Source organism: Galeopterus variegatus, unplaced genomic scaffold, assembly GCF_000696425.1.
Source record: "Galeopterus variegatus unplaced genomic scaffold, G_variegatus-3.0.2 Scaffold1225, whole genome shotgun sequence".
Lineage (NCBI taxonomy): Eukaryota > Metazoa > Chordata > Mammalia > Dermoptera > Cynocephalidae > Galeopterus > Galeopterus variegatus.
In genome coordinates this window covers 31,357-48,327 of record NW_007727336.1, presented here as the reverse complement: position 1 = coordinate 48,327, position 16,971 = coordinate 31,357, and the positions used below count along the sequence as shown (strand labels likewise).

The window sequence follows — 16,971 nt, the reverse complement described above, 5'->3', positions numbered from 1 at the left end:
AGACAAAGAAAGGATTGCTCCCACCATTTCTAGCCCCAGCTGCTTTAAGGCTGGAGCTGGTGAGCACATGGAGAAAGAGCTGGCAAAAGCTACTGCTGTGCCCTTCATATGAAGTTGCTTGATGGTTGCAAGGGAGAAGAGGGCCTTGGTGGCCCCAGGCCAGCAAGACCACTACCAGGGTTCCTGTGGACCCAACAGGAGTGATGAGCCACAGACAACTGAAAAAAGGAGCCACTCAGAGAATGGTGAGTCACTGCAAGGGACCACTACATGGCCTGTCCTATGGGAAATGTTTGGAATGCAGGTTGTAGGGGAACATTGGGGCACAGCATGGACAGCTGATATGCCGTCCAATCAGCACAGGCCCACTCAGTGTAGACTGGTCAGGAATACAGAACTGCAGAGGGTGCAGTTTGCTGAAAAGACTCAAGCCCAGACCAGAGTTTCCACATAACCCAGGTATACCAGACCTCATGAGACCCAGAAATCCTTACAAGGCCAACAATTAAAACCTGAGTAGCACAAAAAGCCTTCCCCCAATAATCAGCAGCAAAGCAGCAAGTTAGCTCAACTACCAGGCTCAAGTCCTGGTTCCCTTAGGAAGTTTCCCCACTTAGAAGTAACCAAATGACAACAAATTAGTTCCAGCGCACAGTTTAGATTGGTGGAACAGCGAATAATCCAACACAGAACTGAAAGAAAACACAAAATACCCACAGATCAGACACAAAGTTCGATATTATACAGTAAAGGTCTAACACCACCAAAGAACCCCTATAAAACATAGAAGGACCAGAAGCCCCCTAGGCTCCCAAGCCAGGGAGTTGGGAAGGCCATAGGCCCCAGCCATGCCCCTCCCAGCAGCGACTCACCCAGCCCAGCGACACCACCAGGCCACCTCTGGAAGCACCCTGGGCTCCTGAGCTGGGGTGGTGGGGGGCCAAGGGCCTCAGCCACATCCCCCCACATCTGCAACCAGCCTAGCAATGACCACTGAGCCACTGCCAGAAACACCTCAGGCTCCTAAGCCAGGGCGGTGGCGGGCTGAGGGTCTCAGCCATGCCCCCCGACATCTGCAACCAGCCCAGCAATGACCACCAAGCCACCACCAGAAGTGTCCCAGGATCCAAGCTGGGGAGGTAGGGGTCTAGGGCCTTGGCCACACTCCGCCAACATCTGCAATCAGCCCAGTGATGACTACTGGGCCGCTGCTGGAAGTGCCTTGGGCTCCTGAGCCAGGGCAGTGGGAGGCCAACGGCTTTATCCATGCCCGCCATCGTCTGCACCAAGCCCACTGATGACCATTGAGCTGCTGCTGAAAACACACTGGGCTCCAGAGCTGGGGTGGTGGGGAACCAAAGGCTTCAGCCACACCCTCCTGACATCTGCATCCAGCCCAGCAACAACCGAACCACTGCTGAAAGCACCCTGGTCTCCTCTGCCAGAATGAATAAGGTGACATGGGCCTCAACCATGCTCTCCCTTTTCCCTCCTTCTTCCACCCTACTTTCCTCAAGCTTCCCTTCTCCCCCTCTCCTCACAACTGGTCCACAACATCTTAGAATGTAAAAAAAATATTAATAATTTTTTTAAAGTAACAACAGAGTGAGAAAAGAGATATTCCACATTTACTTTCATTAACGTCCAAGAGAATTTCCTGACTAGACAGTACTAGCTTCCTAATAATAATAACTACCTAATTTGTAAAGTGAGTGAGAAAGAGAAAAAAAGGCTGCTACCTCTTGGGTATTACATAAGTCAATTATGGTCTTCGTGTAAATTTTACTTTAAAACAGTGGTTCTCAATCAGAGTCAGTTTTGCCTCCTGGGAAAATTCAGCAATCTCTGGGTATATTTTTGGTTGTCAGGAATGAGGGAAAGGTGCTACTGGCACCTAATGGGTAGATTCCAGAAATGCTGCTAAACATACAATGTTCAGGACTACCCAACAAAAAAGATTTATCTGATCAACTGCTGAGGCTGAAAAACCATGCTTTAAAATTATAGGGAAGATTTTAAAGAGGTGCAGAGCAAACACAAGTACACTACATGTTCTCTTGCTGTTTTTGGACCTAGTCTTTTTTTAGGTGACATACTATATCAGAGTAATTTTAAAATGAGATAAATTATATCAGTTTAAATTCTGAGATACAAGTGGGGGAAGTTATAGGAAAGTTATAGAAGTAATTCTGGGTATTTTTTTTTTTTGTCCTTTTTGAGACCGGCCACACCGTGCTCAGCCAGTGAGCGCTGTGCGCTGTGAGTGCACCGGTCATCCCTATATAGGATCCGAACCTGCGGCGGGAGCGCTGCTGCGCTCCCAGCGCCGCACTCTCCCGAGTGCGCCACGGGCTCGGCCCTAATTCTGGTTTTAAGTGAAGATGTTTAGGCTTTATATAATACCATACAGTCACTTCAAAACTCAGGAATAAGCTCTTAAGCTTGGTATTTGGTAAGTGGGGACCCACACGGGTTCAACATACGAATCAAGAAGTGTTATTTCTGTTCAGGGCCCATCTACCCCAGCCGCAGCTTGACATTCATTGACAACAATTCCAAGGTACTTTCCAAATATCTTAGAAACTTTAAAAAGAAGCACAATCCTCACAAGGTCAGGTGGACTAAAGCATTCTGGAAACCAGGTAGAAAAGAGCTTACAGTGGATAATTCATTTGAATTTGAAAAATGTAGAAATGAATCTGTCAAATACCAGAGTGCTATGGAATAAAAGTAATGATGAAACGAACAGAGTCAAATAGACCAAACAAAAATGCCAAGCTAAATTTATAATGAACAAATTGAAGAAAAATAAAGAGCTACAGAAAGTTCAGGACATCAAAGAAGTCAAATAAAACATCCATCTTATTTTGCCCCTGTTGCAGGCAAAGGAAAGCAGTTGGAAGAAAAAAATGGTACAGCAGTTACAAGAGGATGTGGACATGGAAGATGTTTCTTAAAAATTTCACTGTCTGTAACCATTTCTATATATACATTTGAAAATCTCCTTTGGAGACAGAACTTCTAAGTTATTGATTTAATTTTTACATAAAGTCACTCAAATGAAAGGTGATTAAAAATATATCTCTCTTGCATTGCTTTGTGCAGCACATCAGGTATTATGGATGCGAGACTACATCTCAATGTTATATCTTCAGGATTGATGTGCTTATGTAAACATGAAAATTCTGTTTGTAAATACAGAAGTGAATTGTGGAAATAAAATGGTCATGCCATTTGGATAATGGCACTAGGCAGCATTTCTGTTGTAACTAATGATAAAAATTCATGGCTAGTGATATATAAAATAAAATTTTCTTTGCAGTAAAATATTCCTTTAATTAATGTTATACAGAAGGTGGATACAACAAAGAACTAACAATTTGTATGTCAGCCTCTAATATCTTTTACTTTCATTTCAGTATTTCCTATTTATTAGGGTCTTAGAATGAGTATAATGGCCTTGTATAATGAAGTCTAATTATGCTGGGTTGTTTTGACTTGGTTTAACTGTTCTGATCTGATAACTCTTGTGGATGCTGGGGATGAGAGCTGAATAATCTTTGCCTGAAATGCCACTATATAATTTCTACTTTGGAGAATGCTCAATTCTAACTTGTGATTTCTAGTAAATCAAGCTTTATTTTTATAGCCTAGTAATGATCTAGAACAAGAAGAATCCAAATGGCTTTTAAAATTTGTTCTGTGGTTTTCTTTTAAAAAGCTCCTGTTTTTGGAAAACAGAATTTATGGGTAGAACATCTGTCCGTTATTCGCACACAAAATAAAACCATTTCTAAAGAAAAAAAGAGAATAGGATAAGAATAAGGATAAACACAACTTTCCTGAATTACCATCAATACATAAAGTATTCAATTTATTAAAAAATTAGCTTTCATTAAGTAACTGATAATCTAGGAATCATGTTACATAAAAAAGAATTCAGGTGATGTCACCAAAAATGGCAGAGTAGGGAACTCTGTGAACCCATACTTATACGGAAGCAATCATTGAGCTGGCAAAAATGATCAGAAGCAACTTTTTGAGAATTCTGGAATCTAATACACAGTTAAAACAACAAAACAAAACAAAAAACTCCCCCACAACAAACAGGGATGTACTTAAGGAACAAAGAGGCTGCTAAATCTTGATGTTTAAGAAAATCTCTGTTACTGGCTGAGATAACAGAATGGAGACTTCAGCAATCACACAAGCCAAGGAATACAGACTTCGCAAAAATAGTTTGGGAAAGTCACTAAACAAGTCAATGACTGCAGCCCACAACAAGCAACAACAGCAAGCCCTGGGATGGGGAGAAATCTGATTTCCAGAGTTACAACATTATAATATTCAAGAAGTCCAGTTTAAAACAAAAAATTACAAAGCAAGTAAAGAAACAAGAAAGTATGGTTCATTCATAGGGAAGTTTTATAATGACAGAGACTATCACTGAAAAACCCCAGACATTGGATTTACTACAGAAAACCTTAAAATAAACTTTCTTGAATGTGTTCAAAGAGCTAAAGGAAACTATGGATAAAAAACTAAAGGGAACCCAGAGAATGATGTCTTAACAAACAGAAAACATCAAGAAAGAGATAGAAAAACTAACCAAATTCTGGTGCTGAAAAATACAACAGCTGAAATTAAAATTTCACTACGGGGGTTTAATAGCAGATCTGAACAGGCAGAAGAAAGAATCAGTTATCTTGAAGACAGAATGTTGAAATTATCAAGTAAGGAACAGAATGAAAAAGTGAAAAGCCCCTAAAGGAATTGTGGGATACCATTAGTCAGACCAACATAAGCATCATGGGAGCTTCAGAAGGAGAGGTGAGAAGGCAGAAAGAATATTTGAAGAAATAATGGCCTAATGCTTCCTAAATCTGATAAAATATTTGAATTTAGACATCCAAGAAGCTGAACAATCTCCAAATAAGAAAAACTCCAGAAGATCCACATGAAGACATATTATATTCATACATTGTAATCAGATTGCTCTAACTCCAAGATATATGAAGAAAAAAAGAACCTCAGTAAAGGTAACTATATAGATAAATATAAAAGCCAGTACTGTTGTATTGTCAGTTTGTAACTGTGCTCTTTCCCAATATAATTTAAAAGACAAATGCATAAAACAATAATTATAAATCTGTTATGAGCAAACAATACACAGAGATTTAATTTCTCACAATAACAACATAAAGGGAAAGGAGTATATCTGTACAGAAGCAGTTTTTATATGCTACTAAAAGTAAATTGGTATCAATTCAACCTAGACTGTTATCAATTCAGTAATCCCCATGTTAACCAACAAGAAAATGACTAATGGAAATGAAGAGGGAATCAAAATAGTGTATTAGGAAAAACATTAAACACAAAAGAAGACAGTAATACAGGAATTGAAGAACAAAAAGAAAATACAGGACATATAAAAAGTAGGAAAACAGCAGGTATTTTCTTATCGGCATTTGTGTTAAATTTAAATGGATTAAACTCACCAATAAAGGGCAGATATTGGGAAAATGTAATAAAAAATGATCCAAGTATATACTGTCTACAGAGACTCACTTTAGAGCCATAGATATAAATAGGTTGGAAGGAAAAGGAGAGAAAAATATATTCCATGCAAAAGAGAGCCTATATTAATTTCAAACATAATCAATTTTAAGTAAAAAACTGTTAAAAAGGGCATTGCATATTGATAAAAGGCTCAATCAGTTAAGAAAAGATTGTAATTAAAAACATATATGCATCCAACACAGCCCCAAAATATATAAAGCAAAAATTGACATGAATGTGGAAATAGACAGTTCTAAAATAAATGTTGAACTCCTCAATAACCTACTCTCAATAATGAAAAGAACACATAAACAGAAGTACAATAAGAAAATACATTTGAACAACTCTATAAACCAACTAGATTTAACAGATATATATAGACCACTCCACCTAACAACAGAATATACATTTTTCCAAAATACACATGGGACATTCTCCAGGACAGACTATGTTAGGCTAAAAACCACGTCTTAATAAATTTAAAAAGACTGAAATCATACAAAGTAAATTCTCCAACCACAACGGAAAGAGACATAAATTAATAATAAAAGAAAAACTGGAAGTTTCACAAATATGTGGAAATTAAAATACTCTTAAAGCACCGAGTGAAAAAAGAAATCATATGGACAGTAGAGAAAATATTTTGAGATGACTGAAAATGAAAACATACCAAAACTTATGGGATTCAATGAAAGCAGTGCTCAGGGGGAAATCTTAGCAGTAAATGCCTACATTCAAAAAACAAGAAAGATCTAAACTCAACAACCCAACCTGATACCATAAGGAATTTTAAAAGAAAAGCAAACTAAACTCAGAACTCACAGAAGGAGGCTAGCCAGTTAGCTCAGTTGGTTAGAGCACCACCTTATAACACCCAAGTCATGGGTTCAGATCCTGGGACCAGGTACTGGCCAGCCACCAAAAAAAGAAAAAGAAAAACTAGCAGAAGGAAAGAAATAAGAAAGATTAAAGTGCAGATAAACAAAATAAAGAATAGAAAAATCAATAATGAAAATTAACAAAACCAAAAGGTGGTCCTGTACAACGATCAACAAAATTGACAAACCTTTCATTGGAATAAAGAGGAAGAAAAACCAAAAATACAAACAACTAAAAGAAAAAATGACAGTGGGTCATAACTGTCAGCTATATAGAAATAAAACAGATTAAAGGAAATACTATAAATGATAATACACTGACCAATTAGATAACCTAGACGAAACAGACAAATTCCTATAAACACAGACTATTAACACTTACTCCAAAAGAAATAAAAAATCAGAATATACCTGAAACAACAGATTGAATCAATAATCAAAAATGTCCCAACATCAAAAAGTCCTGTACCAGATGACCTCATTGGTGAATTCTACCAAACATATAAAGAAGAATTAACACTGATCCTTCTCAAACGCTTCTAAAATATAGAAGAGGAGGGTATACTACCTAATTAATTCTATGAGACCAGCATTGCCCTGACACCAATGACAAACAAAGATAACAAAAGAAAAGAAAACCACCAATTAATACCCTTTATGAATACAGATGCAAAAAATCTTCAACAAAACAGTAACAAACTGAACACAACAGCATATTAAAAGTATTATATACCATAAATATGTAAAATTTTTACTTGGTAAAATATTATGCCATAAATATGTAAAATTTTTACTTAGTAAAAAACTAAAAAAAAAAAAAAATTTAAATGGACTCTGACCAAGTGGGATTTATGCCACAGTGCTTCACCATATGAAAATCAATCAGTATAATACATCACATAAATAGAGTGAAGAAAAAAAATCCTACAAGATTATTTCAATAGACACAGAAAAAGCATTTGACAAACCCAACATCCTTTTCATGATAAAAACACATGGCCAACAAGGAATAGAGGAGAATTTCCTCAGTATGATAAAGGGCATTAATGACAATCCCACAATTTAACATCATACTCAATAGTGAAAGATTGAAAGCTTCCTCCCTGTGATCAGTAACAAGGATGACCACTTTCACCACTGCTATTCTACACTGTACTGGAAATTCTAGTCAGAGCAATTAGACAATAATGAAAAATAAAAGGCAAGCAAATTGGAAGGAATGAAGTAAAACTATTCTATTCACAGATGACATAATCCTATGTATAGAAAATCCTACCTAAAGAATCCAAAAACCATATATTAGACATAATGAACAAATTCAACAAAGTTGCAAGTTACAAGATCAGGGGGGAAAGCTTTATTTCTATACGCTAGCAATAAGTAATCTAAAAAGGAAATTAGCAATTCCAGGGACTAGCAGAACAAGATGGCCGACAAGAAGGAGACATTGTTCATCTCTCCCACAAAGAAAGAATGCATCAAATGCACAGCTATACTGGGATGAGAAGAATGAAAGGATGGAGTTGGAACACATAGAGGGAGTAGCAGAGACACTAGTGAGTGCAGAAACTCAGCCACAACGAGACAGGAAAAATTAGTGCAGCCATTATGGAAAACAGAATGGAGATTCCTCAAACAACTACAGATAGAACTGCCATACGATCCAGCAATTCCACTGTTGGGTATATGCCCGAAGGAATGGAAATCGTCATGTCAAAGGGATACCTGCACTCCCATATTTACTGCAGCTCTATTTACAATAGCCAAGTTATGGAATCAACCTAAATGTCCATTGACAGACAACCAGATAAGATGTGGTATATATACACAATGGAATATTACTCAGCCATAAAAACAAATGAAATTCTGCCATTCACAGCAACATGGATGAGCTCAGAGAAAATTATGTTAAGTGAAATAAGCCAGGTACAGAAAGAGAAATACTGCATGTCCTCACTCATAAGTGGGAGGGAGGGAAGGAACAATTCCATTTAAAATAGCATCAAAAAGAATTAAATACCTAGGAATAAATTTATCCAAGGAGATGTAAGACTTGTACATTGAAAACAAGGCTTAAAGAAATGGGGAGACATCCTGGGTTCACAGATTAGAAAACAACATTGTTAACGGGCCAGCCCGGTGGCGCACTGGAGAGTGCGCTGCTTGGGAGCGCGGCGGCACTCCCGCCGAGGGTTCGGATCCCATGTGGAGACCGGTTCCTGCTCACTGGCTGAGCACGGTGTGGGCGCGACACCGAGGGTTGTGATCCCGTTGCCAGTCCCCAGTACGGGCGCGACACCGAGGGTTGCGATCCCGTTACCGGTCAGTAAAAAAAACAAAAAGGAAAAAAAAAAAAAAGAAAACAATATTGTTAAGATGGCAATAATACCCAAAGTGATTTATAGATTCAATGCAATCTCTATCAAAATCCCAATGTCCTTTTCTACATACATGGGAAAATCTCATCCTAAAATTCACATGGAATCTCAAGTGATCCCAAATTGCCAAAAGAATTTTGAAAAAAGAGCAACAAAGTTGAAGGACTCACATTTCCTGATTTCAAAACTGACTACTATAAAGCTACAGTAATCATAACAATGTGTTACTGGCATAAAGACAAGCATATACCCACCAATGGACTACAATAGAAAGCCCAGAAATAAATCCTCAAACGTATGGTCAAATGATTTTCAACACAATGGTACCAAACCATTCAATGGGGAATGGACAGTCTTTTCCACACATGGTGTGGGGAAAACTGGATATCCACATGCTAAAGAATAAAGTTAGGCCCCTACCTCCCACCATATACAGAAATTAACTCACAATGGATCAAAGACATAAACATAAGAGCTAAAACTATAAAATTCTTAGAAGAAAACAGGGAGAAATCTTCCTGACAATGGATTTGGCAATGATTTCTTGAATATGAAACCAAAAGCAAAGGCAATAACAGAAAAAATAAACTGGACTTCATCAAAATTAAAAACTTTTGTGCACCAAAGCACTCCAACAGAGTGAAAAGGCAGTCCAGAGAATGAAAACATTTGCAAGTCATAAATCTGATAAGGGAATAATATCCAGAACATATAAAAAACTCTTACAACTCAACAACAACAAAACAACCCAATTCAAAATGAGCAAAAACTTGAATAGAAATTTCTCAAAAAAGATATACAGATGGCCAATAAGCACAAGAAAAGATGTGGAGAAATTGGACTGGCATGCAGTGCTGGTGGGAATGTACAATGGTGCAGCTGCTGTGGATAACAGTATGGTGGTTCCTCAAAACACTAAACAGAACTATCATATTTTCCAGCAATTCCACTTCTAGGTATATGCACAAATAAATATAAAACAGGGATACTCACAGAAATTCTCCATATACAGGTAGATATAGATAAAATATCCATAATATAATATGGAAAGTAGATATTTACGTACAGTAATGTTCAAAGCAGCATTATTCACAATAGCTAAACGTTGGAGCAATCTAAGTGTCTAGCAATGGATAAATGAATAAACATAACGTGGCATATAAATACAATGGAATGTTATTCAGCCTTAAAAAGGAATGAAATTATGATACATGCTACAACATAGATGGACCTTGAAGACATTATGCTAGGTGAAATAAACCAGTTACAAAAAGACAAATATTGTTGCATTCTACTTAAATGAAGTACCCTGAATAGTCAAAATTCATAGAGATAGAAAGTAGAATAGTGGTTACTGTGGGTTGGGGAAAGAAGGGAATAGAGAATTATTTTTTACAGGGTAAAGAGTTTTAGCTTGGGATGATAAAAAAGTTCTGGAGATGGATAGTGGTGATGGTTTTAAGACACTGTGAATATACTTAAGGCCACTGAACTGTACAGGTAAAAATGGTTAAAATGGAAAACTTTATGTTATGTATACTTCACATAACATAAAAAGATAAAAAGACACAATTTTGTTAAAAGTTTATTTAAAAAAAAAATCCATTATAATACTGAAAAAGTCTAAACTCCTGGGCTGACTGGTTAGCTCAGTGGGTTAGAACTCATTGTTATAACACCAAGGTCAAGAGTTTGGATCCCCATATTAGCAAACTGCCTTAAAAAAAAAAGGCAAAAAAAAGTCTAAACCCCCAAGTTAAAGAGCCCTGAAATTTGCTAGGCACTATATTCTTTTTTTTTGGTTTTTTTGTCCTTTTTTTTTTTTGAGACCGGCCGCACCACGCTCAGCCAGTGAGCGCACCAGTCATCCCTATATAGGATCCGAACCCACAGCAGGAGTGCTGCTGTGCTCCTAGCGCCGCACTCTCCCGAGTGCGCCACGGGCTCGGCCCTATATTCTTTATTCATGAAACCCACAATGATAACCTCTCCCATGAGAATGTAAAATTCTAAAAGAGAGAATACTAGTCTTGATTACTCCACAGAACCTAGAATAGTATATCTGTGTATACAGACAATGAGTTTTGTTTGTTTTAACTAAACTGAAAATTTACTACATGAGCTGACAGAACCAGTTAATATCTTCTATATTTCCCAACAGCTCTAGGTGGGTTGAATAATGGCAAATGTTATATCTCAAATAAGATAATGAATGGCAAAGTGTTTTGCATGTTACCACATTATATTTAACACAGTATTATTAGCAATGTTATTATATGTACTAAATGTTTTCATTTTCTTTTCCTTAAAATTTAACTGCAAACAAGTGACAACTCTCTACAGTTCCGATTTGTATAATGCATAGGTGGAAATCTTTAAGTGGTACACAGTATTCCAAAAGGCTTTGGAGTCAAAGAGACTTAGATTTGAATTTTGGACATTGTTATTTGCTTGAACTGTGACCTGTAGCAAGTTATTTGGGTCTTTTAATTTCTTTTGTCTTCTATCCTTAACCTTACTCTTGTCACTTTGATTCTACCTCAAATGAGTGGAAAGTAATTTTACAATCTTAATCCTTTGTGCCTCTAAATTAGGGTGAATGAGATAGGGAAACTCATAGAAACTCCGATAAAAATCAAGCTATTCTGTACCCTGCTTCCACACCACCAAGGAACACACGGTGAAGATTAATTGCCATTATAACTTGTAGACATGTATGTGGTAAAACTACCAAAAGAATTATTATTTGTGTAAAGAAAAAAAAAGCAATTTTGACAAAGAAAATTGGAGGGTCAAAATAAATAAATAAAAGGAATAACTGTTACATAATTTTTAAAAACTTAGCAGGTCAGAGAGGTCAGTTCAGAATAAAAGTATTCTTGGTATTTTAGGGGTGGGAAGTAAATAAGGGATAGGAGGAGGGAAAGGGAAGAAAAAAACAGTAAGTTCTACAGACTTCAATTTTTCTTTCTTTTTTAACAATAACCACAAAGCAGGACCTATAATGATTAGAAAAGCTATCAAAATGTTTACAAGTATGCTAAATCTAACAATACTACAAGAAAACCATAGATAACAATGTAAGTCATAAAAAGATATAGAAATAACAATACTAATAAGGATAAGCATAGAAAATCCTTAAATAAAGTTTGGTTGATTTAAATCAATGAAGTAATTCACTTTGATTTTTCCTTTCATAAATGAAAGTAATTAAGGAGGTACAGCAATATAATAAAATGTCATTGATTTGGACTCCCCAATTTCATGAGATAAGCTCCACAAGGGAAAATATTTCTGTTGGTTTGATCACTGATGTTTTCCCAGTGCCTGAAATAGGATAGTGCTCAGAATACAACAGGTGTTCAATAAATATTTGTTGACTAAATTACCTCCTCTCCTAATTAATATCAGTTTTTCAGTACATAAGAGGAAATATATCCTTACTGCTTTTCAGAGTGATTTATTGTATGGCTATTCTATAGTTAGTTATGCATTGCCTAATATTGTTTGAAAAATAATTTAAAGTAATACAAAAGATACACTGTATTTTCTTCAGTCCCCTTTTAAATTTCTTTCAGATTTATAATCATATTTGTATGTTTTCAGCCTTCTTAAACCTTACTAAGAGCATAACTTGAATAAAAACACAAAGCTTTCAAAGTAACCATTCATCTCACTTCCTGACCATCTCTGTCTTAAACAATTTCTCTTGCAGCCAAGGAAAATAATCATGTCACATTTACTCAGGAAGAGGAAGTTCCTTATTTCCCAGTGTATAACTCTTAATAAATTCTCTCAAGGTCAAGCTGCTCCTGTAGCTTCTCCAGATAGCTGGTCATTCAATGACATTCTTTGTTGTGGTACAATTTCTTAATTTCAAGAAGAATTTATTTCTCTTTTCCCCTTCTTAGACAATTTTATAGCTTAGCACAATGTACATATTATACTTAAAGTACACGGGGCTGGCCTGGTGGCGCACTGGAGAGTGCGCTGCTTGGGAGCGTGGCAGCGCTCCCGCCGAGGGTTCGGATCCCATGTGGAGACCGGTTCCCGCTCACTGGCTGAGCGCGGTGCGGGCGCAACACTGAGGGTTGCGATCCCGTTGCCAGTCCCCGGTGCGGGCGCGACACTGAGGGTTGCGATCCCGTTACCGGTCAGTAAAAAAAGACAAAAAAAAGGAAAAAAAAAAAAAAGTACAATACAACCTGAAGTACAGGTTTCTTTTAAAGTATTTGGTAACTAGAATATTTTACTAATATACGAAAACTACATGATCTGTTTATCAAAAATTAACAAGATTTTTTCCCTCCTGAAAGAACTATTTCAATTAGATAGGCAGTCCTTAAGAAAAAACATAATTTGTAACTGTTCCTAAAAATACATAGCTGAGTTCATTTCCATTATTACTGTTCACTGCTATTGCTATAGCAGGACGTTAAAAAAGACAAAAAAAAGACAAAAAAAAGGAAAAAAAAAAAAAAGTACAATACAACCTGAAGTACAGGTTTCTTTTAAAGTATTTGGTAACTAGAATATTTTACTAATATACGAAAACTACATGATCTGTTTATCAAAAATTAACAAGATTTTTTCCCTCCTGAAAGAACTATTTCAATTAGATAGGCAGTCCTTAAGAAAAAACATAATTTGTAACTGTTCCTAAAAATACATAGCTGAGTTCATTTCCATTATTACTGTTCACTGCTATTGCTATAGCAGGATGTTAGGGGCTGGTAAACATTATCCTTTCTCTGATAAGTAAAAACAGAAAAAATTCCTTACACTTCAGCAGGTGAAAGATGAATTCTTGACTTCTCAAACCCAGAAAGATAATAGGAACCTCTGTTGCCACAATAATTTTGATTCTGCTATGTTGTACAAGGTTTCTATGAATCATCTTATAATGTTAACTTTTTCTTAAAAAATAATGTTCTAAACTGACTCAAAATTAACTTCTTGCACACTATATATTTTTATTTCTGAATTACTGCAAAAGCCTTATGGAATCAAGTATACCACAATTTCTCATATCCTCATAAATAGAATTAAATTGAATTCTGGCATTTATTAATAATAAAACCTCCTTATATTTTAAGTTTTAATAAAAAGAGAATAACTTGCCTTTTCACAAGAAAATATAATTAATTTCTTTGCTATCTATTTATTGACTTGCTCTATTATGAGATAACTAAAGCCTAAAGACAAAGTAATTCAACAAAGATCAGATATCAAATTATGACTGCTGGTCCTAAACTTATTACACTTCTGTATATTTAATACAAAATATAGTATATTTCATCTTGGTATCTTGAGTGTGACATATGGAGTAACAACACAATTTCCTCAGTATTATCAAATATTCTCTCTTTAACTAGCTTAAGAAAATTCCCATATAGCAAGTGTGTACTTCTGATTTTCATCAGATATATACAAATAGTTAACAAAACAGTTTCAAAAGACTATTTATAATTACTTTCAAATATCACTGTAATGTGCAAGTACTTCTGATTTTCATCAAATATTCACAAATATTTTAAAAAGCAGCTTCAAAAGACTATTTATACCACAACTAATTTCAAATATTCACTGTAATGTGCAAGAAAAAATAACTTACTGTCTCGGAGGGTTTCCCAAGCCCACTGATCATTTTTGAAGAAGAGATGTCGCTTGATTTCTTCTACACCATTTCGTCCTAATCTCACTTCTCTAAATAGAGAGCAAAGGAAAAAGTAATAATTCATTTAAGATTTTATAACCTGTACAGGCTTATTTGTAGACAGAATGCTAAATCTGGGATGACAAATACAGCTTTATGTCACCTTGAAATAATATCAATTGTCAGCATAATTTTCAGCTCGAATAGAAAATAAGTTGAAGACTGTGAACATTAAAGAACTTTTTAAAAGAATACTAAGGAAAAAATATACAAAATAAGATTTGTTGATACTACATGACTTTTCTATTGACAACAAAAATCCAGATGAATCATCACCTTGCTTCATTAACATAATGATAAAACACAATGCAATTTTCTTGTTTTTTTTAATAGTGGCAAAGTTATGCATTTCTTTTTGCAACCAACAGCTTCACACCTGATGCTACCAAAAACTCCAGAAACACATTTAAAATTTTAAATTTCCATTTTATAATCTATTAAATATTTCTGACTAATCAAAAACCAATGATAACTAATATTTGACATTGCTACAAAATTCGGAGCTTTATCTTGACAAATTACTGACCACTAGTTTCTTTTTGGTGAGCAAAGAGATAAAATTTTTTAAAATGTGCCTTTAAGCTGAATTGGAAAGAGGAAATCAGCACCTTTTGTTCTCTAGTAGACTGCTTATAAACAGTGAGAATAGCCTGAATTCAGATTTTATCACAAGTTAAAAGATAAATTGCTCGAGACATGGTAACACTTTCTCTAAAAAGCTTTCACTGACTCTCCCAGACTGGATAAGGGAACCCCTCCATGGTTCTCCAGCACATAGCACTTATCTCACAGTAACTGTCTCTCCATATTACAAATGTCTGATTTGCTTGTCTGTTTCTCCCAAAGGACTATGAAGTATTTGAGAAAAGTGGCTATGCAACTTGCTTACTTCTGTATCCCTAGCACCTAACGCACAGCATAATACAGTTCTTTATATTAAAATGTAAAATTTTGAAATACTATACCTCCTTTCAAGCTCTAGAGGACATACTTAAAAAATACTAGGCCTACCCACTATTTATTTTTATTTTACTTTTTTATTGAAACATATTTGATTATACATATTTGTGGGGTACACAGGTGACTATCAGTACCTGTGTACAATACATGATGATCAAATCAGGACAATTAGTATATTCATCTTTATAAAACATAATCATTCTTTGTGACCCTTAACCAATTTCTTGCTAACACCCCCACCTACTATTTAAATTAACAATATACAATCATAAACATTAAATGTAATCTTACTAAATTATCTGGTGGTCTTTTAATTATAAAAAGCAAACCACAAATGTGTACATAATATGCTATTTTTATTTCAAAAACACTTACATGCATACACATTTATAAAAATGCTTATTGAATCTGGAAGATATAACCCAATGACTATGTCTAGAAGGAAGGTGGTAGGAAATACATATTTTTCTATACTATTTACTTTATTTCAACACTGTATATCACCAAATCTACAATGGCATAAATTGGAAGATGCATCATCATTTTTGTATCACTAAGAAAAAAAATTCTCCCAATTAAATTAATATATACCTTTACTGTGAGATGCACTCTAATTTCAGCAAAGTTAACATGTTAAAAAAAAATCTTGGACTCAATAAAATATAGTATCATTTTTATAATTAACCAAGTTAAAAATTTAATAACAAAGGAAAAACTCGTCTGGTCTAGCCATCAACCAACTATATTATTATCCCAACTTCTTAGGTAAGGTAAGTGAGTTGAGATTCAGAAAAGACATTAGTATATCATATACCAGGTTTCACTGTCATGAATGATTCGGGGAACGGTAGCATTTATATTCTAAGTTCACAGGTAGGAGCTCCGATACAGACCTTAAAAAGGCTCATCTTGAGCAGCAAGATGAAAATTCGTTAGAATTAATAAAAGTAAGTTCAATGTTAAGATTATTTACCTGTCAGTAAGGAAGGCACAAATAAGATTTTTTGCTTCTTTTGATATGTCATTATCATCAGGGAAGGTAAGTGAATTTTTATGGTTCATAATCTTACTGTAAGTCCCAACCAGAGAATCTGCATAAAAAGGTGTATCACCTGAAAAATTGAGAGGTAAAACAAAAGTAAACTAAAATGCACTTAAAAAGAATCAGTTTCAAAAGATGAGTCAAAGTTACCTGTTAAAAAAGATTATTAAGTACAGTTTGAGCAACCCTAATCCAATAATTGAAATGCTCCGAAATCCAAAACATTTTAAGCACTGACATGATGCTGCAAGTGGAAAATTTCATGACTGACCTTATGTAATAGGTCACAGTCAAAACCTTGAAGCAGGGCCGGCCCGGTGGCGCACTGCTATACGGTGGCGCACTGCTATAGTGCGCCACTTGGGAAGTGCGGCGGCGCTCCCGCCGAGGGTTCGGATCCCACATACAGACCGGTTCCCGCTCACTGGCTGAGCGAGA

General features: G+C 35.7%; 1 protein-coding gene and 1 pseudogene across 1 annotated transcript in view; one reads left to right on the top strand and one right to left on the bottom strand.

Annotated features, from left to right (window-relative positions):
- ROCK1 (Rho-associated, coiled-coil containing protein kinase 1) overlaps window positions 1–16,971 on the bottom strand; it is a 96,230-nt gene that overhangs the window by 70,869 nt on the left and 8,390 nt on the right. Inside the window, exons 6-7 of the mRNA XM_008575709.1 lie at window positions 16,465–16,603; window positions 14,430–14,521 (exon numbers count right to left, since the gene is read on the bottom strand). Of these exons, the coding sequence (XP_008573931.1) occupies window positions 14,430–14,521; window positions 16,465–16,603 (231 nt within the window). The remainder of the gene's footprint in view (window positions 1–14,429; window positions 14,522–16,464; window positions 16,604–16,971) is intronic.
- LOC103592853 lies at window positions 1,765–2,957 on the top strand (annotated as a pseudogene).